At 42.8% G+C, this 21172-nt stretch overlaps 1 protein-coding gene across 1 annotated transcript in view; it reads right to left on the bottom strand.

The window, feature by feature from the left end:
* The window catches only part of ANK3 (ankyrin 3), a 215328-nt gene that overhangs the window by 5873 nt on the left and 188283 nt on the right, over window positions 1–21172 (bottom strand). Inside the window, exons 40-43 of the mRNA XM_074155343.1 lie at window positions 20803–20946; window positions 17809–17896; window positions 15399–15777; window positions 687–779 (exon numbers count right to left, since the gene is read on the bottom strand). Coding sequence (XP_074011444.1) covers window positions 711–779; window positions 15399–15777; window positions 17809–17896; window positions 20803–20946 — 680 coding nt within the window. The 3' untranslated portion in view covers window positions 687–710. The remainder of the gene's footprint in view (window positions 1–686; window positions 780–15398; window positions 15778–17808; window positions 17897–20802; window positions 20947–21172) is intronic.

Raw genomic sequence — 21172 nt, forward strand, 5'->3', positions numbered from 1 at the left:
CAGACACAGACTGGCTCCTCCCGAATTTACGGGCATATTTGCTGCGTGACTATAGCTATATGACTGAGACAGAGCAGCCTCTGGCTTCACAAGGCTCCGGCACCCTGTTACAGAGCCCCTGCCAGGGTGTCTTTGTGCATTTGGTTTTAGTTTGGGAAGCCCTTACGCTGTCAGCTGCCATTTTGTTACAATTGTTAAGGCTGGATCAATAAAATTCACCAGAAACAGTCGGTAAGGATTATTGGCAAATACTGAGACACTTCACTGGCTCTTACAAGGACTTTGACTTGCATGACTGCCTTCAGATCCCACGCCCGACAGTGGAAGAAGCCTTTCACTCCCAGTAGATTTACTTACGTGCAGCTCCTTCACTATTTGTGTTTAAATTGACTTTTAGGAGTAGAAAGTGCCATGGATTACAAACACTTGGTAAAACTCCCCAGAATTTTACACATGCCTCAGTATTGCTTTGTTGTTTTATGTTCCGAGAAGTAAAGCTCAGTTTCTCTACGTGAACTCAAGGTCACTTTCTGCTTACAAGATCAAGGGCCATCTACTCAGCTTTGCAGCTTGAAAACAACGCCAAGGTAGCAGAGGCAAGCCATCGCGCGGCCCAGGTGCCAGCCCCCACGCTGCGCAGCGCTGCCACCAGGCTTTAGCAATGGAAGAAAATTGATCACACTGACCGGTCAGTGGTCGGCTTTCAGCTTTCATGAGTAACTTTTCTTCTCCACGTGTCTGACTTCTTTCTTTGTCTTAACCTTATAAGCTTCTCCCTGCTTTAAAGGAAAAACATAAACATTAACACAGTTTGCAGAGTGCTCGTAATTATAAACCTGCTTCCAAAACAGGCTCCACGTTTTGCTGTAACAGGATAAGTAAAAAGCAGTTAAATCACATTAACACCTCATTTCAAAGATACACACAATCTACTTATCCACTCTGCGGAGCTGCAAAAGCACAGGCCTGAAATATCATCTCCAAGTGGAAAACACAGGTCTGCAATTTCAGCACGACCCCTGGGCTGGCGTGCCCGGCCGGCAGCCCTCGGCAGAGCCCCCGCCACCAACTGCAGCTGGATTCAGCCCCACCGTCAAGGAAAATCACCTTTCCCAGCTCAGCCGGGATCGGTGGACATTTCCAACAGCAAAGGCCACGGCTGCCGTTATGTTTCACAACGTCTGTGCTTTGAAGTGAGCAGGTTAGTAATGGAGTAAAGGGAGGAGGAAGAAAGCCAGCAAAAACCACCACTGAAGCAGCGCAGAAGTAAAACCAACGACAGTGACAAGCAGGGCAGGTTTCAGTGTCTTTAAAACAGCAACCCCAAAAATAAAATTCATCTTTGCTCATTAAAATTAGCTCAATAATCATCTAAAAATAAATACTCCGGTAATCACAAGCCTCATTCACATCAGAGAAAGGCATCTGTTTATGTGTGGTTATCGGCAGAATTTACCCCTCGGGTGATCTGCATTGATGTATTTGTAACTATTTGTAGTTTCCAACTAATCTAATCTGGTGCAGCAAATTGAAAATGTTTCCCCTTTGCTGGGCAGGATTTATTTTTTCCCTGATAAAGGACTACGAAAGAGGGGATGGAAATATGTTTGTTTCAACTCTGTTTCTGTGTTTCAACCTATTTCTGTGTTGCCCCCTCCCCCCTTTTTTTTTTTCTTTCTTTTTTTTTTTTTAATGCCAGCAGATAGAGAGCATTTGTTATCTTTGTTTGTTTCTGAATCTGTTTTCACTCAGAGAAAAATTCCATTAACCCCAATGACAACTTTTATTGGAGCACAGACCTCCCAGGGCCACGTGCTGGGAACAAGGCATGAGCTCCCCTGAAGCCATTTGTCTCCAGAGGTGGGGCCCATTCCTCTGAGAGCTCCTCGGGACAGAGGACAGCCCAAGTCACAGCCTGCCCGTCCTGGCAAGAGGGGCTGGGGCACAACAGGCCTGCCCTTCCCACTGCCCTCCTTTCTTTCTGGGTGTGCTGAGGCTGGGCACAGTCTGGCCCTGCAGAAAAGCTTCTGATTTTAATTGCCAGGGATAAAATCCTGTCTCGGCGCTTGCTTGTAAAAGATCCCATTGCTTGGGTATGTTCATGTTGCCCTGAGCCCTGCAAACCTCAGCTGGTGGCACAGGGGTGTTAGGCAGGTGAACGAGAGGTCGGTAGGGACCAGACTGCGACTCATTCCTTTGGGCCGGTGAAAAAGCAGCACAGTACACCTACGGGTGTAAGGCACAAATTCTGCAAGGGCTTAACCAAACCCACAGATACGGCTCGTCTTGATGGCACAAAACAAGCCCCAAACCTATGGTTTAAGCCTGCTGCCTGTTATGCAGACGCAGACCCTAAAGCTTCTGTAGCGACAGAATTCAGCCGGGCCCCCTCGAGACCTCCCCTGCACAACAGGAGAGCCCTGCCCCGTTACCCACACGCAAAACTTGTCAATAACGGCAAGCACCGCACTTTGCCAAGGCTTCTTGTTAAATGCAAACCTCCAGCCCTTTAGCAGCGCTTTCTAGCAGTCAACACAACCCTCTGCATCTACTGTTATTTCCTGGTAGTCCCCGTTCCATTACCATTTCACCAACTTTCCTCTCATGGGGGATAACAACGCGTCTTACTACCTTCCGGGTGATCTGTGGGAAGCAATACACGAAAAGTATCAATTTTCTTTTTCCCTAGCTTCTAAAGGAAGAAAGTATGTTAAAAGAAGTTACTTGAATACAAAGACTCAGAGCAGTGATGTAATTCATGATTACTTTTCTCGTGATGACGTTGCCTTCTTCGTCGGTAAACTGTTCCTCTGTTACAGATTCACCAGGAATGTTTTTTGCTTCCTCACCCTAAAGAACGTGTTACAAGATTAGCAATATAGCCTACATTCTGCCAAACCCACACATATTTCCACACCAATCCAAGCAACAAGCACATGCTAGCTTCAACTTTATGTAACAGTTTGCTTGATGTCACACAAATAGTATGAAAGCCTTGCTCATTTAGCATGCCAATACCTGTGCATTCATTCTACAGAATGTGTCCTTAAAGCCTGTAGTGAGCTTCTAGCACATTGCTCTTATTAACTAATTCATGACATGAAGCTCTCTGGGCAACAAATCATCTTGCGGTCAGTCTGAGTCCTATGAGATGGAGGCACAAATTCGTGACGATATAATCTCTCCTCAGACACCCATTAGCTTTTCACAGCTGCTCAGTGCCCAGCACACACAGAAACAGGGTCTGACACCAAAATAAGGTGGGGGAAAATTGGGAGTTAAAACTGCCTATAGCTTGCTAAACATGAGATCTTAAACACACGCACAAAAAACAAGATTTCTCAGCACGTACGAAATGGAGAAAGGTATCTTACGTGACACTTCTGGCACGGTAAGGCCTGCTGACCTGCCGAGCAGCCTCGGCAGCCTGGTGCACGACTTACTGAGATCAGCTTCTTGGAGCACCGGTAATTTATGGAACCAGCGTAGATAAATGCAAAAGCAGTTTCCTAACTGCTATGCTAGTGACTTAACACCGCTACAAGAATTATTGTTCAAATTATAAATAGATGCTATTGCTTTACAGTCTAAGGCTACTTGGGAGTCATGGACTTATGTTCCAGATGAACTTTGACAACTTTACCTTGCAAAGTCATGTTTCCAAACCTGGGTGCTGAAGAAAGCACTGCATTTGATGCTTCAAAAATATCCATCGTCTGTGCTTATTTATTTCATATAAATAAAATAAATATAATCATAATGTAGCTGGCCTACATATGAAAAATTTCCACATATAAATGAATAAACCTTTAAACAAACAAGCAACAAAATCCTTAAAACTTTTCTTCTCCCCTCAGCCTCAACCCTCTATGGAAAAAATGACAACTAGAGGGAGGAAGCAGAAAGAAACACTGTATAAAACATGTCATATCAATATCAACAACAAATATATTAGTTGAAATGAGATTATTACATCTCAACATTAAGCTTTCATAATGCTTCTACATACTAAGCAGCACAGGGCAAATATAATTTCTATTTACAGTGGTCTATATGCTACATAGTTGTCTACATAAGCTCCTGGCGCGGCTCTATAATGAACAAATATAGAAATGCCATGTTTATTTTTTTAACCACTTTCCCTGCAAACACGCCTTTTTCAATACCTACATTATAACATGAAGTTTGTATGCTATTTCTAAGCTCTAAACCAAATAAAGCTTTCTTTTCATTTACAAGCCATTTGTGGTGTTTTCTATAGCCAAGCATTTCCATTTCCCTCGCTGCGGAGGGCCTGCAGCAGGCGGAACCCGGAGGGGAGCACCAAAGAGCAGAGCTCCGCCACCAACCCAGCCTCCCGTCAGCATTGGTCATTACTCACAAGTGCAGCATTTTCATTTGTTGCATATTGAAAGCTGTATGGAAATCATCGCTTGATAATTAAGTAATTAAAACAGTTTTGGACATTTTTTCATGTCTTTTTTCCCCACGCTTTCACAGGCTATATATAAACCGTGAAATTTGTTGAACTTTGATGCTTCAGGAAGCACCAGTGAGAGAAGGGCAGACTCCACAGCCAGGCAGATGTCACCGTGTAGGAACATAGGGATGAGGTCCTGAGTCTGAGATACACCTGGGGCTGAAGGGACCCAGCTGAGATCCCCAAGTCCAGACACCGTGACATCGCTACAAGAAGCACGGCAGATAAAACAGCTGCTGAAGCCTTCAGATGGAGCCCAGGCTGGGCCCATGCGACTCATTCCCCAGAAGTACCCTGCTGAGGGGTCACGGGAAGGAGAAATGACATACCTGCCTAAGACCCGAGGGAAGGAGGAGGAGGCAAGTAAGAGACTGGTCCCCCCAGTGAGCGGGGCCCCAGCGACACAGCCTGCTCCTTCCTTTCTCATGAGCGAGACAGCAGAAACAAGAACAGCACAGGGACGGCTGCTGCGGCTGGGGGGCGATGACTGGGTAAAGGTTTTGGGAACTGAAACCTGTGGGGTTTCCAAGCCACAATGAAGTGGGGGGAAATACTGATTCTGGAGACATGACGCTTTAATCAGAAGCACAGCAGATGGGGAGCTAGCTGCACAGTTTCTTTCCTGGCCTCCCACCCATGGGCTCAGAGACTCCCCAGGCTCCTGCGCAGTGCGCTAAGGGACAGGAGGGAACCCTGTCCCAGATGTCCCTCCCACCCCATAGAGACCAGAGGAGAGGTATGGAGAGGTTCCCTCTCATGAATAGGATCTCCAAAGCCACAACAATAAAAACCATGAAAAACAGAAATAAAATGACATGGCCAGTAGCAAGGTCACCAGACTACCTGGCACAGCAATGCTGCTTGTGCGTACTGGTCATTTGACCCCTCACTGCCTCTATGAGCAAGGTTGTTCCTTAAAACAAGTTAGTGAGAATTACTGGGTTCAGCTTTAAAGTGAAAAATGTACTCATGCACTGAAAGATGTCTCTTGGAAAAAAATACAGTTTTCAAGGTATTATGAATCTTGGTTTTTAATTAGCTACATGCTCCTTTAAGCACAGTTTAAGGATAAAAGCTGTAAATACTCAGCAGTCAGCACGCATAAAATCCAGCTTTCACAATTCTCTTGCTGGTGGGTAGTTAAACAAATTGCAGGAGGGCTCACAATTGGCAGGAGGTAGATCTGATTTACTGACATTTCTAATCCTATGCAGTTATAAAGACGGATGTTTGCTAGGGAAAAAAAAACCCTTACCCACTGGCAGTTTTACTTGTCAGATCTCAAAACCAGCTTTGGGTTAGAATGGCACATTAGATGACCTTGTCAACAAAAGCTGTTTTTAAACACAAAGCTGGTGCATCTGCATAACAGCGAAAGAATAAAATTCTTTCTGCTGCATCATACTTATGTGGGCTTCATTTTACCCTTGACCAGTTGAAATCACTGTCACAATACCAAGAGCTTTAGAAAGGCAGAGAGAAAACTTAATACCACGATTACTGGAAGCTCGGTTATATCCCTGGGACTAAACCATACAAAGGCTGCGGTCTGCAAGCCTCAGCCCCAGAACATGCCAGGAAGCTTTGCAAAGCAGAGTGCTTTAATGTCACCCTGCTCGCTGGAGTGTAGTCCTGCCAAAACCAGCTGGTATCCTCTCCCTGCAGCTCTCCAGGGCAGAAGAAGCAAAGAGCAGCTTCCTCAAAGCCTTCCGTCAGCTCCACTGATTTTCTTAACAGTTATTTGCAGATTATGGGTGTTCCCAGGGACCTCCAGATAAATGGAGTTATACAGTCGGTGCTGCAGCATTGTGCCAAAGTTCACTGCAGATTTGTCAGAGCTCTGGTTTTCTTTCATGTTTGTTTTGTTACTAGAGGGATAATAGTCCCCTTTTATTCCTCCTATACATCTAGTGTTGTTGTAACAGTGGAGAAAAAAAGGTGCAGCTGGATGTCTCTTCCCCAGATGGATAAAAGAAATTTAAAAGCAGACGGAAATAAGCAAGATGGAAAGATCCTAAATATTTCATTTCGCCAAAGACCAGGGGCAATGCTGCAATGGGAACAGGAGTTGTGCAGAGCACTCAGACCTCTTCCCATACTGGCCTCAGCCACCAAGACATAATCCTTTCAGCCCCAAGATCACATTCTTGTAATGCATAAACAGCAGCTGCGCCTCGGTCTCCTTGGGGTCTCAAGCCTCTGTGGCAGTGGCAGTAGAAACCAACATCTTTCATTAAGGTCATTTTCATTAGTGAGTTCTGCCTACTCAGGGAGACCTTGTTAATCAGATGCCACAACTCTCTGCCTGTGCTGAGTCTGTACTTGCTTGTTCGCAGATGTATTGCTAAAGCCGTGGGGTGGGGGGTGGGGGTGGGAAGAAACCCAACAAACCAACAGGCAAGCCAACGAGACCTGAAAGGAAATGGTGCCACAAATGGGGCAGAGTCTAGCCCAATACCGGGATACTGGGAGCTGGGTCATAGGTCTGTTGCTTGTGGCATGGAGGACAACATGGTGAACAACCCTTATAACAGCACTTGTAGTCTGTGCTTTACTCTACCTCTGTGTTATCTCAGTGAGGCCGGCAGCTCCGACCCTGCCGGTCCCTCCCGGGGTGAGACAAGGTGAGGGCACTTACGGAGCAGAGCAGTTCTGCAGCTCTGCCAGCCTGGGAGGGACTGCAGCAGAGAGGCTGCGCCCAGCTGAACACACAAATGGAAACGCTTCCCATGTTCCTTACACGGGGCACAGGCCCCTAATTATTCTCACCCACGGGATGGCCACATTTTCACATTCCATAAATAAGTTTCCTCTGCATAGTAAGATCATGAAAGCTGCTGGTCCTAGTTTTGACCGACTGCTGCTCAGGCTCCCATGCCACTCCTCCAGTGCAGGCTGAACCAAGCCCCCCAAAATCAGTAATGGGGTGTTTCATGGGCAAAATGCGTGGAAAGAAACAAATAAATCTTTAATAAAAATTGACAAAAAAATAACGGAAGTACAAGATACAAAATGACATAAGATTTGAACAATCTCTGCCTAGAAATCTATTTTATTTTCCATTACAAAATTCTACCATAAACCTTTTGGCAAGAATCTTACTAAACAGTTTTTGCCAAAAATTTGTACCCATGAAAGATTTAACAACCTCTGAAAAAGCATGAAAAATCAGACACTGATTTCTGTCATGACTAAATAAAAGGAGCTTTGGATCAGGCTCTGAATGTGCACATTGTGGCCGCACTCTTATTCTTCCCTTGTGTGCTAATTGCTCGCATTCCTGTGCTGCCATAAACCCCTGTTTCTTTTGCAATGCCCCGTCCCATCAATCCACCATGTGAACAGAAGAGGGGAAAGGAAGCAAAAACAAAAACATCTGCACTACCTTGAGGTTAGAATACGATCCTATTACATGTGGAAATGGGCATCAGTCCTTGCTTGTCTGGTTTTATGGGCTCAGCCCTCTGAAGTGCTAAATCCCATGGGAATGTGCTCGAGAGTGTTGAACACTTGACAGGACTCAGCTCTCGGACTGCTGGGAAAATACCTCCGGGGGAGAGAAAAGCCTTTCCCCATATTTGGGCCGGGACAGAGAGCTAAGGTAGCAGTTCAACGGAAATAATAGTGTTAGCAATAATGCAGAATGCCACTGAAAGGAAAAACAAGTTGGGAAAGAAGAACAAAGGTAATGAAGCAATTCAGCCCTGACAGTAGCTGCGGAGGCACAGAGGCAAAGTCTTTTTTCCACAGGACTCCATTTATCCTCAAGGTTTTGGCGTTACCAAACTTCATCCCTGCAGGCTATGTGAGTACCTCTGTTGCTTTTAATGCAACATGCAGGCAGTAATGAATATATGCTACGGTAAAACAATGCAGATCCCATGTGCAGCTCTGTCCAAGCACACCCTCCTCCCCTCCCCGCTGCTGCTGTTGGCACCAGCCGGCAGAGCGGGCTCTCCCAGCACGCCACAGCCCTGCCATCCATTTATGAAGCCTGCACCCAGGTTTTTCAGATGTTCAAAACAGTTTTTATTCCAGGGAATGCAAACTCAACAAAGATTTCTAGGGCTAGTTCCTAAGTAACCGTAACATAAGACAGTATGGGGTAAGTACTCCCGTGGAGCGACTGCAGAAAAACACTGGGGCATTTCATCATCGGTGTGACAGGCTTGCTGCCTGCGGGACAGGACAGCCCGGAGGAAAACGGCCCTGCCTTCTACTCAGCATCACCCTATAACAACTATTTGGCTAGCCAGGAGTGTCAGAAAATACAGACACAGGAAGGCCTGATTCCCCTCTTGCTACTGCTCCATGCAATGATGCCAGCCCCGCTCAGTGCGAGCCTCGGAGAGGGCACCGCTGGCCGGGCACTCAGGCGAGAGCCTGCTGCTCCCGACCGCCGCTCGGGGCCCTGCGGCAGGGACAGGGGAGTTATTTTTACTCTGCAGGCTGACAGCTTCGCTCCGTGCCTCTGTGCACTGTATCCTGAGACCTCTTCCCTCAACGAGGAGCCGCTCCTCAGCTTGCGCACTCACTCGCAGGGATTTCAGTTCATCCAAACTGAACCCCTGCTCCCAGGAACGTGCAGAAATTAAAGTCCAGATCCCTACCAATGTTAAAGCTCGATTATTCCATTTCACACCACCATTTCACAGACTCTACATGATCAAAATATACCTACTGAAACGGTTGTTTCCACTATCAAATTATTTCTCTAAAAGCACCGATGATTGCTGCTTTGAAATTTTTTCTTGTTCTGTTTTAAGCTTGTCTTCAAATGCAGAGCGGGGGATAAAAAAGAAGCCATAAATCATCAGAAAATGACAGAAGTATCACATGCATTTTCTAATCAAGAGACCTCTAATCCAGTTCGGATCAGACACATTCCCAACAGAGCACGTTCAGCCGCCTCCACTCGCCACACACAGCCTCCCCACGGCAGCTGCACTGGCTGTGGGCTACAACGCGATACATTATGCTTTACCGTTGCTCTGTTAAAAGTTCAACGCCAAATTATACCCCCACATTTAAAAACGAGTTTCTATGCCTCTCTTTCAACACAGCGGATGTACTTGGAAAGCAAGCGAAGGCTGCCTTTTACATACTTTCTCTTTTCTACTCCGACGCTTCCTGACTCCAAACCAGCGGACACTAAAATAGTTCACACGTAAATTGGGTGGGGGACCTCAGCCACAGACCAACTGTGCAGCCTTTAAAACCTTCAGCACACGGATACTTTATGTCTTACCAGAAACACTCTTAAAGCATTCAACGGGTCTGTACCCGCCCACAGGCCGCCTGCCCCGCTTGAAAACAGGAGCCACATTCCTGTGTCTGACCAGTCGTGTCTTATCTGCAGAGGGAACGACTGATGAAGGGTTATACCCCGACCTTCCATGGAAGGCAGCAGGTTCTGCCTGTAAAGATGAGATACCCTACAAAATATTCACCTCTACTGAGCTCAGTGTTGCAATTCCTGCCTTGTGCCAAAGGGGAGCACAACCAGCAGACTGAAGAAATTAAGGGTGAAGACAGTCAGAAATGTCATCCCGCCTTTTCCAAAAGTGTCCGTATCTTGGAGAGATCAGCAGCTGTGCAGAGCAGCCTGTCTGCCAGCCACACTATACCGAAGGCGTGCGCCTCTATGCATACCCTTCTCCACAAAGCCAGTAGGTCAAGGGAGGTCATTCTCCCCTTCTACTCTGCACTGGTGAGGCCACAACTGGAATACTGCGTCCAGTTCTGGGCTCCCCAGTTCAAGAGAGACAGGGAACTACTGGAGAGAGTCCAACGTAGGGCAACTAAGATGATTAAGGGATTGGAGCATCTCCCTTATGAAGAAAGGCTCAAAGAGCTGGGGCTCTTTAGCCTGGAGAAAAGAAGGCTGAGGGGAGACCTTATCTATGTTTACAAGTACCTAAAGGGTGGGTTGAAGGATGATGGAGCCGGACTCTTTTCAGTGGTTTCCAGCGATAGGACAAGGGGCAATGGGCACAAGCTGGAACATAGGAAGTCCCATTTAAATATGAGGAGAAACTTCTTTCCAGTGAGGGTGCCAGAGCCCTGGAACAGGCTGCCCAGGGAGGTCATGGAGTCCCCTTCTCTGGAGATTTTCAAGACCCGCCTGGATGCAGTCCTGAGCGATGTGCTCTGGGCAATCCTGCTTTAGCAGGGGAGTTGGACTAGATGATCTCTAGAGGTCCCTTCCAACTCTGACAATTCCGTGATTCCGTGATAACAGCAATACAGGTATGTGCAAATCAGAGCGTCACGAAATCGTTCCTAAAGTAACAATCGCATCTTAGGCAAATTCAGCTAGTGCTGTAATAGACAGCCAGCCATCACAGTGCTTTTTCATGGCTTGACTACATGATTTTCTAATAAGAATCTAATAAATCCTGTAAATTGCTGGGGATTAACATAATGGTTTCCGACGAAGAATTATTTTCTTACACTATCTGCTGCAGGCAAATCATAGCATACTGTATGACTATACAAGAAAAAAATATGAGGGCAAATGCAATTACTTATATGACTATGCCATCGTTATCAGTATATAAAGTATATTGTGCTGTAAATAAAGGATGTGTAAATAAATATAATAAATAAAGCCTACTGAAAGCAATGCAAAGACTATTATTAACTTTGGCAGGTTTCTAATCGTGATCATCTGCTGTTTTGAGGAGGTTTTCCAGAACATATTAAGCACTCAGGACCACAAGTTTCAACCAGACGACACGGCTCACATGCTCCTATACACCACTCCTGTACATTCCTTCAATTTTTAAGCTTGTAAATTAGAATTTTTTTAGGAATATACAAAAAAAGAAAAAAATTGTCACCCATATCTGCCTGCAATTCATTTTGCTCCAGATCAGACCGGCACACTGCATCTAGCTGTAGTCTTTAAGATGCCATGCAGAACAGCGGCAGTGAGAAGACACAACACACCATGCAGCACAGTTGCTCTCCAGCAGAAGACAACCATAAACCTCTGGGTTAAGCAAAGAAAGGCTACCTAGCACTTGGTTATCAATACATACTGGCAATGGAGATCACCACTACTAGAGGGACTCCAGTATGCCAAAACTGACACTCTGACACAGCAGTCCAAACCCACGTCCATGCCAACGTCGCCTCAGGAATGCAAATCGCAAAATACCTTCAGTATCAAGCGCCGTCGATAAACTCTTGTAGTAATTCTCTGCTCCTCATCTGAGCTCGAATCACTGTCATTCTCACATTCATTGTCACTACATTCCTAACAAATGCAGTTTTAGTACATTTGAACAGCATATTTGCAAGACAGAACATGCTGATCAGGACTAGAAGAAAACAGAGGTTATCATGGACAGTGTTTTTCCTGTCTCTATTTATGTACACAATGACTCGTTGTTTTGCTCTTAAAGGATATGGTGGGAGGAGGCCTTTTTGCTCTTTGACATGCTGTGGCTTGGTAAGTATACCAGGTATGGAATATCTCAGCAGCTTTTAGCCTTAGAAAATGGTATTTGGAATGCATCTGACGCCCAGAATTTCTACATCTTATGTAGTCGTTAAAAATTTTGTGAACAAAAACCCCTTCTCATAACTGCTTGGTTTTTTCTCCTCAAAAGTTAATGTTTCAAATAAATTGCATGGATTCACAAGGTATGGGAAGTGAGTTCCCTCATAAAGAAAGAAGAGAGTCACACAGAAAGAATCAGTGGAGCACCTCCACAAAGATTACAAATAAGCATTCTGAAGAACTTCTCCATGTAAATGGCTTTAACTGCTTTTAAGTAGCAAAACTGTAGTGTGAAGTACAATCACTCTGCGTTTTTTAAGGAGGGAACTGGTAGACCTCAGCTCAGGGTAAGGGGGAATGGCCTGATGCTGGTCTCAGCTTGGTGCCGGGAGGTACCACAGCCACACGCACACATCTACTCTGTCCTGGAGCCCCCCAGACAGCCCCAGTGTTTTCCCTTCCGAAACCCAAGGAGCTCCTCAGCTTGGGGGCTGAGCAGCTCTGCGTGCACATGCCTGGCAGAGGGCTTCATACCTATGTGTGTGAGGGACATAGAGCAGAGGCCCTTCTCACATGATGTTTGGTTGAACCAACCTTTTTCTGAACAGTGAAAACTGAAAACTTTCTCTGTAATTACTCAATGACAGTCCAAACCTGATTTTTAAGTCACGAATAGTGGATATTGCTAACTGCATATTTGTTGCTCTTTTTGAATCTGGCCCAAGACATCCCAAACAAGACACATTTCTCAGAAATGATGTGTAAAATAACAGTAGGCATAGGTGGGTGGAGAAGAAAAAGGACTATATAACAAAAAGCATTTAGGGCAGCATAAACAGCATTCATCTGCATTTAAAGCCTCCTGCTGTTCTCTGACACTAGTCAAATAGATATATATAAAAAAAATAATAATTCAACCCTTCCTGAAGAAGTAACAAGAAGCAGAAGAGTCCCAGAGGGCACGAAGGTTTTGGAGGAAGAGTTATTATTAATAAACAGATTCAAGTGGTTTATTTTGTGATGGAATCCTGATGCTGGGAGTCACCTCAACCACACGGTGGACATCATCCTGCTCCTCTCATTTAAAAATCTAAAATCTAATGCTTGAGTATTTGTAGAGAATTATGTGGCCTATACTGTCACTGCAGTGCTTTTGTAAGCTTTTGGGCATTTATGTGGACTTGGGATGAGGCCAACAATTTATTTCATCCACGTCACCAGGCACCAGCCCAATATCAATCGTCTGAGTTTATCTCTTGTTGCAAACTGTGTGCCAAAACACTGACGCAGCCCTCACGCTGCAGGTAGATGATTATTGCTTCTTAGCTCTTTCCCAATGGCTCATAGAAAAAAATCTCTTACTTTGTGAAGCAACTTTATTTTGTTCCCTCTTTCTTTCCACAGATAAAAATTTTTCTTCCATACTTTTCTCTTTATGGGGCGTTTCTGAAGAAGGCCTTGCAGAAAGACTGCAGTTGAAATTACCTTTCTGTTTTCATGACAGCACATGAAGTGTCTCCCCATGATTGGACTGTGTTAGTAATGAAACTACTGACTTCAAAGTAGATTAGATTAGAAGATATTTTGAAGAAATATTGACAAGATATTTGAAGAAATTCTTGTTGTCATTTTAACAAATACCAATTTGTTACTCATTCAGGCTTTGTGAGAGATCCACGTTTACAATTCATATTATTTTCCGATACTAGTTTATTCAAAGATCATGACTATAAAAAGACTTGTTATTTAGAAGATAGATTACTACCCTTTACTGATAAAGCAAAAATAGTGTAAAAAGCACTCATAAGAAAAGCACATGCTTATTCTTCCCAATCCAGATGGGATATCCAAAAATAAAGAGAACAGAAAAGTGGATGACAACTTATCTTCTCACTGATGGGAATCCAGAGGGGGAAATGCAGCACTGTTGGACACCCTCAGAACGTTACTCTCTGCATCTTGTGCTTATCCCTGCATTTAAACTGAGCGTAATAATACCAGCCGAGGTGTGTTCAAATCCTACTGACACTAAAGGATCTCTACCATCGGCCTTTAGCTGCCTTTGCAGAAGGCTCTTATGTACATTTTTTAAGTATTCCAGTAATTAGTGAACATTAGGAAAGATCTTCACTGCTTCAACTGTGTCACGAACTAATAATAAGATAATAACAATCATATGCTGCATAACTGCTGAGACTGATTATGTTACCATCTAATAAAAGAACTCTTGGTTGTATAATCGAAATAATAGTTTAAAATGAACTAATTTAAACCTGAATGATTTATTGCAGCCCACCACAGCCAACATTTTTATTGTGCTACAATAAAAAAAATAGCTATATCATGTAGAAGCTATTCTACTGAAATGCCTTGCTTCCAGAAGTTATAATCTCCTCCTGTATTACGCCCAGGAAAATACAATTTCAGCAGAGAGAAGAATGTAGAAGAAACTCTGCAATTCCCTTTTTCAGCCTGGTTCCCTGTTGGCTCTGTTGTCCATTCTGTGGCAACCCTCCTGCTGCAGGGGTGCGAAGTGCATGCAGCTATGGGGCTATGAGCCATTCTTTGAATCAACTTTACCTTTAAGCTTCTGGGAAATAAATATAAGCAACTGATAAAGCTACTAAAATCTTCATCGTCAGAAAAAACCTTGTAACTGAGGTTCTGCAATTAAGATGTGCAAGTCAGGCAGGCTAGAAATGAAGGGGAGCCCCTCAGCAGTATTTTAAGAAGAAAGAACCACCACCTGGAAAAGCGCTTTACACATTTGGAAATCTTTTGATTCCTTTTGGCTGGATGCACTTTGGAGTTGGGATGAACGAGGCAGTGAAACAAAAAACATAAGGAGGAGATTAAATACTACCCCAAATTTATTTTCCTGCAATTTAACAGAGTAAAAAAATGCAGGGATTGTGGAGACAAGGAGTAGGAGAGAGGCTGAACAGTCCGTATATCTCTTTGCTCACTTCACTGTCACAAAAAGAGAGGAAACCAGTGCCATCACCTTACTGGAAACAGATGGAGGACAGCTGAGCTGTTTGGCACTGTTTGCACAGGTGGTATGTCAGGGCAGGAAAGGGACCTGATCCCCAGCAATGCAGGACGGCAGTCCCAGAAGCTGCTCTAGCCTCTTCCAGGGCTCAGGGCCAGTCAGGCAGAGGATTATGCAGCCCTGCTTGGCTCCTCTATCTGCCCTGACTCCACCTCATTCTGTTCACACCACAGAATATAAATTTCCACTAACTTCCATTTTTCTTAATTTAGCAATAAATAGAAAAGGCATAAAGGAGGATTAAAAAAACCCCAACCCTGTCACAAACAACATCACAAGTCTTACAAAAAATTATGTCAAATAACATGTCAAGCAATAGGGACTCCTCACACAGCTAATAATTACAGGACATACTGTACCTTCTGTTCAGACATTACTGCTCCCTCCTCCTCCTGGATGCTTGTTCTTGGCTTGCCATCCTCAGAAGTACTCCAGCTCATCTTCTTCACACTGACAGGCACAGATGTTTTGTTGCCTTCTGTTGCTGCCTTGCTAGTCTCTTCCAAAGATTTCTGATATGCTGTTGATGATAACGTTTGCTCATCAGTACCAGCTGAAATTTGGGTTTTTGTTTTCAGGGCTTCTTTGTCACTTTGTTTTCCCACATCATTTAAAGATTCCTGGATGTAGGATTTAGTTTTTGCCTCTATTGTGGATTCAGATAGGCTTCCATTTGTTTCTGGTTTTCCTGCTTCTCCTTTGACATATGAGGTAACAGAATCCCTACATTGGTCCGAGCTACAAGAAAAAAAGAACAGACAGCCATTCAGTGCTTAAATCACGCTCAGAAGGGCAAAGCACCGGGCCTCTTACTGAGCCTTCCTTCTTAGCACATACGTTTCAGACAGAGAAAAGTAAAATTTTAAATTCAGCTTGCAAACATCAATCAATTTAATAGCCTTGTCCTCTGCATCATGGTATCTTTTCGGAAGCAACGAGACTATGGTGAACACTGAAAACAAGGCCAAACTTTTTATGTTAATCCCCTTCTTCTTGGGGGGAGAAAGAAGGTTGGAGAAAGAAATAAAACCACACAAAACCTACCATTTCCCGTATATAATCATGAGAGAAATCCCTGAGGCACTAATTCTTTAACCTGCTCTCTAACCAAGGAGATGATGAAAGTATCTGTTACCGTGCAATTACCAATAATGATCAAATAATTAATGTTATTTTTCCCCCAAACTACAGTATCCGTACTCCAGATAAGTCATGCCTTTTAAAAAATATTGGTATCTGCAAATAAAGCCTTAGACAGTGCAGAGTTTCAATAATACACAAAGCCAAAGGCAAGGAAGGTTACTACAAACTAGAAAGCTGACCAAAATTTTGCTTCAGATTAACTATGGACAAGTTCAACCTGCACTTCTGATGCACAGTTTTCTTCTCTTTTGCATTTTTGCTTGCTTTCAGTTAAGCACTACAACTGTACACATGAAAATAATACAGCTATTTGCTGGCAAAACACTTATGAAAGATAGCAAATTGAATTAATCTAGTTAAAAATGGGTAAGTTATCTTCTTAAGGAAGCCCTGTTACTTCTAGAAGTGATCCATTTTACTCATTTAACACAATATAAAATGCAGAATAACGACGCTTACTTAACAGAACAGAAATTGCATCAGTAGTAGATCAAGTGCTTTACAGTCCTGAAAAACAATCAAGATGCTGAAGTCGATGGCCAAATTCCCACTGGATTCAATAAGAGAGTATCTAATGCTACCAGGAACCTTTAAACATCCTGAGTCAAAGCTGCAAAGGGTGTAAACTGCTGACAGACAAATGATTGCTCTGCAGATAATCATTCTCTGCTGATTTACAGCTCATGCAGACCTGACTCCTTCAATTAGTAATCACAGGAGCCACGTTCAAAACAAAGGCAGGCAGGCAGGAGCTTTTCACCCAGTGGGTACCAGTAAGGTTGAACACAGCAACGTATATTGTGAATGTTGGAAGCTTAAGTAGGTCCAAGGGGAGGCTGGAAAAGCTCATGCAAGAGAAATGCATTGAGGATGGATATGTAGAAAGCATCTATCTCAGCAGGTCATTATGCTGAAAGCAAGGGGAGCCTGGGAAAGTACTGGAGGAAAGGAGCGTATATATCCACTCTCCTTTCCTGAGCATCCTCTGCAGTCACGGCTGGGAGGCAACATATAGGACTAGACGGATTTGGTAACTCCATTCTTACCTTCTTATGCCTTGCAACTCATCTTTTAAAAAGTCTAGTAAATCAGCACGACATAGCATGCTTGAAGGAAGTGTTACAAAACCAGTGAAAATTCAAAAATTGGCTTATGGAAAAAGTAATGACTGTCTGAGGTAAGGCACAGAGATGCAATGAAAAGGATGACTGCTAAAAAGGTACTCAAGAAATAAGAGTAATGTAGTATCCCGGTTTCAGATAATGTACGTTTTATAGTCTTCAATTCCAGTTACATCTATCCATCACTTAGATGAATTAAAAATGGAAACACACAAGATAAAGAACATGAAAAGTAGTATTATCCACTAAACATAATATAAACTAATTCTGAAAATTTCATTAAGAATGAAACCTGATAAATATACATTTTTAAAGACAGATATGTCTGAGACTACATCGAGTCAACTATTACTTTTTCTTTTAAATACATACATATACGCATATATACATATTCTCATAGAGTAGTAGTACAGCAGCCTCAGCACTGCTCCTGGAGGTAAAAGCAGCATGGGAAGGCTTGCTTACACAGACACACACACTCTCTCTCTTATACAAAGATGCTCACCTATCATCCAAGCGGTCTAGCAGGCTACCACCTATTCTGCGTCCCGACGTCGGTGGCTCAGTGACAGTTGACGAGTCCGTTTGCCAACCTGTAATTGAAGACATTTCGCGTTCTGCTTGTTGAACACCTTTAAGAATTGACCATACTCTTTCTTCCGTCATCTCCTCAGACTCAGCTCCTTCTTCCAGATGAATGTCCTCAAACAGAGATTTAAATTTTTCTTCTGTCATCTCCTCATCAGTACCAGACTTTTCTCTCTCAGGCTGTTCAGTCCTTACTCTTGTTTTACTAGTCTCTTCACTCTGCCTTTGTTTAGCATCTTTTGATATCCCGCCGTAACTACCAAGATACCGCGGAAAATCTTTAAGGTCCACTTCCTCCAACTGGCTCTCGCCTATGGAAAAATCTTTAGGTGTTCCTTCTCTAGGCACTGAGAAATCGAGTTTGCTGTCATCCAGTGAAGTGTCTTCTTCAGTCACTACTGGCGGTGCTGTTGCTGTACCATCTACGTGTCCCTGGGATGTCACTAACACGTCACTCAGTCTACTGGGAGTTCTAAGGGGTGACTCTAGGCTAGAGGTGTCGCTAAAGAAATCGTCCTGATGGAAAGGGGTGGGTGGCACGAAGCGCAACCCAGTGGGAGTTTCCAGTTCCACTTGAATGCTGGGATAACCTAAGGAAGACAGCACATTTGGACTGACTGGGATGAAGCATGGAGCAACAAATAAGCAAATGTCAAATGATTCATGAATTACTTAAAGTATGGAACGTATGAAGAGGTGCAGGTGTATACGAACAAATGCAGTTCTGATAGATTCCTTTACTTTGACCTAAATAGATGGAACAAAAAATGAGTACTGCCAGTCAACAGTACAGTGAAGCCAGTACTTTTGACTATTTTGTATATAGTCTGTAAAGATTTCAGCAATTGTTTTCGCAGCCATTTTAATGCTTTCAAGCTACAGCAGATCGTCTTATGAGCATGCAATAAATCAAATGTGGACAAGGGTGGTTGTCCCTTTATATCCAATACAACGTCTTACAGCCGTATTGTGTAAATCTTTCTTTCCCAGTTTTAATTTTTTTTTAATTTGAAAATTTAATAAGTAGATTTGAAAAGACAGAAGTAGATCATAAGATAGGACAGCCACATTTTTCTCAACAGGTATTATTTCTAAAACAGGTCCACATTTTTAATATACTTTTATATAAAAATAAACAATACGAGCAATACAATGCTACTAATATCTATCTCCAATTTAACCACAGAGCCACAAGAATGGAATAGTTAAAGAATGAGTAACAGAAATGAATCCTAATGAGGATGCTAAAGAACAGTAGATCTAACTATGCAGCAGGATAAAAAACTAAGAAAGGAAGTTAACAAAGGGATCAGAGAACACAAACACAACAAGGGAGAGCTATATGAATATTTCAGGTACAGTAAAGTTATACAGGTGAGAGGACTGTGGTGAGTAAGGAGATCTTGGTGATCTTGGAGAGTGAGGCGATCTTGGTGACATGGGTACAATCAGATACACTGATCAAATAAAGAGAGAAAAGAAAAGAAAAATTGATGAAAACATGAGAAAACCATACAAAAGGATTAAACTGAATATAAACATAAAAATGACAACAAAATCTGAAGTTTGCTTTCCAGCAAATACTAGGTTGGGTAACCTACGAAAGGAAAAAATACATGCCGTGGGGTTAACTTGACGTTGTGCTGCCTGCAAAGGGAGGTGCATTAACAGGGTTTGGGTTTTTTTTTTTCTTTCCTGATTCAGCTGAGAGAAAGGCAAAGGTGGTCTGGTCTTGGTGAGGAAAGGAAGCTTGAGGAAGGTTCAGAGCAGAGGAGAGACAGAAAGCAACTGCAGAGAAGCGTATTTTTTCCATAAACACATTGATGCTACTATTAAAAGGCGCAAGCAACATTTCAAGAGCAACTTTCTTAAAATGTCAACAGAAAATTATTTCTGTAATGCAATGATTCAATGACCAGCAATGCTGCTCGATAATGGAGGTACACTGAGCTTGTATGCTCTAAAGAAAAAAAAATTCCTACTAAAGTACAGAGAAAGCTCAATACATACTTGAACAAATTACAAAAAAACTAAAGGAAATGTTACTTACAAAAGAAGTATCTTATTAAGAACTATTTATTACATATGTGACAAAATCAAAGTAAAGAATGTAGCAACCCAGTGTCTGTTAACTAAAATTTAAAGGAAGAAAAAAACAACATTTGGCATCTTCAACATACTGATAAATAATAAGTACACCTATGACAATTCTGTTTTACGAGCAGAACTTCATTTATCCTTTTAATCTGGATCAAAATTAACCTGCACAATTCTGTTGTCAGTTGGCACAGCTTCCATGTGAAAATTATTACACGATTTTACCCATTAGTAGACTGAAAAAGATATTCTCGCATGCACTAATAAAACATTTTCTTATTTTTTTACTACCATTGTAGACATGGTCCAAGTGAAAAATCACAAAGTAATTGGTGTTGACTTGTCTCAAAGAGGCTTAGTAGTAAATCGCACATTAATTTAGTCTATGTGTCTACGAAGCTTTTTTTTTCCTTGTTCTTCCTTCTTTTTTTTCTGCAAAGAATTCTTACTGTTACGTATCTAGACAGGAATCCAAATAATATATATATTTCCAGGTAACTTGGGAAGCATGCAATACCAAGTATATTAAAAATATACATGGGCACGTGAAAAACATTCAGGTCTTGTCAACGACACTGAGGCTAGTGAGAACAAGCTTCCTCAGGCATACATTTGCGAGATCCTGGGCTTATCCTTTGAGATATTAATGTACAACCTACATATTGTACCGTGAGCATACTTTAGGAGAGGAAAAAGCCTTCACATTAAACCCCATTATTTCTATAGCATTTACTGTCTTTATTTAAAATCTATACAACATTATTGTACTATTGGACATGTCACTGAATGAAATATGATCATGGAATTCAGTTACCATCAATGGGATCGTGAAAAACGTTATTTTCATCTGCAAAACTTCTGGTGCCTGAAATATTTCCATAATCAAATATTGGTCCTTCCAACAGGGTCACGATATCTATTCGATTAATTTTTGTCAATACAGAAGTTAAGGCATCAGCTGAAAAACAAGTAAGACACGTCAGAAAAAAGTTCAGCCTTGCAGAACTGTGTAATCATCTTTCTCAGTTACATTCACATTGCATTAATTATAAGTTGCTGGCATATGTTTCTACCCCAATGCCTTCGGTTCTAGCAAACCCCATCATTTGTCTAAGTAGTCATTCTGCTGCCTACTTATTCAAGATATACATCTATTAAGAGTCTTCCCTCCCCCCAGGTATAAT

The sequence above is a fragment of the Numenius arquata genome, chromosome 10, assembly GCF_964106895.1.
Source record: "Numenius arquata chromosome 10, bNumArq3.hap1.1, whole genome shotgun sequence".
NCBI classification, from domain to species: Eukaryota; Metazoa; Chordata; class Aves; order Charadriiformes; family Scolopacidae; genus Numenius; species Numenius arquata.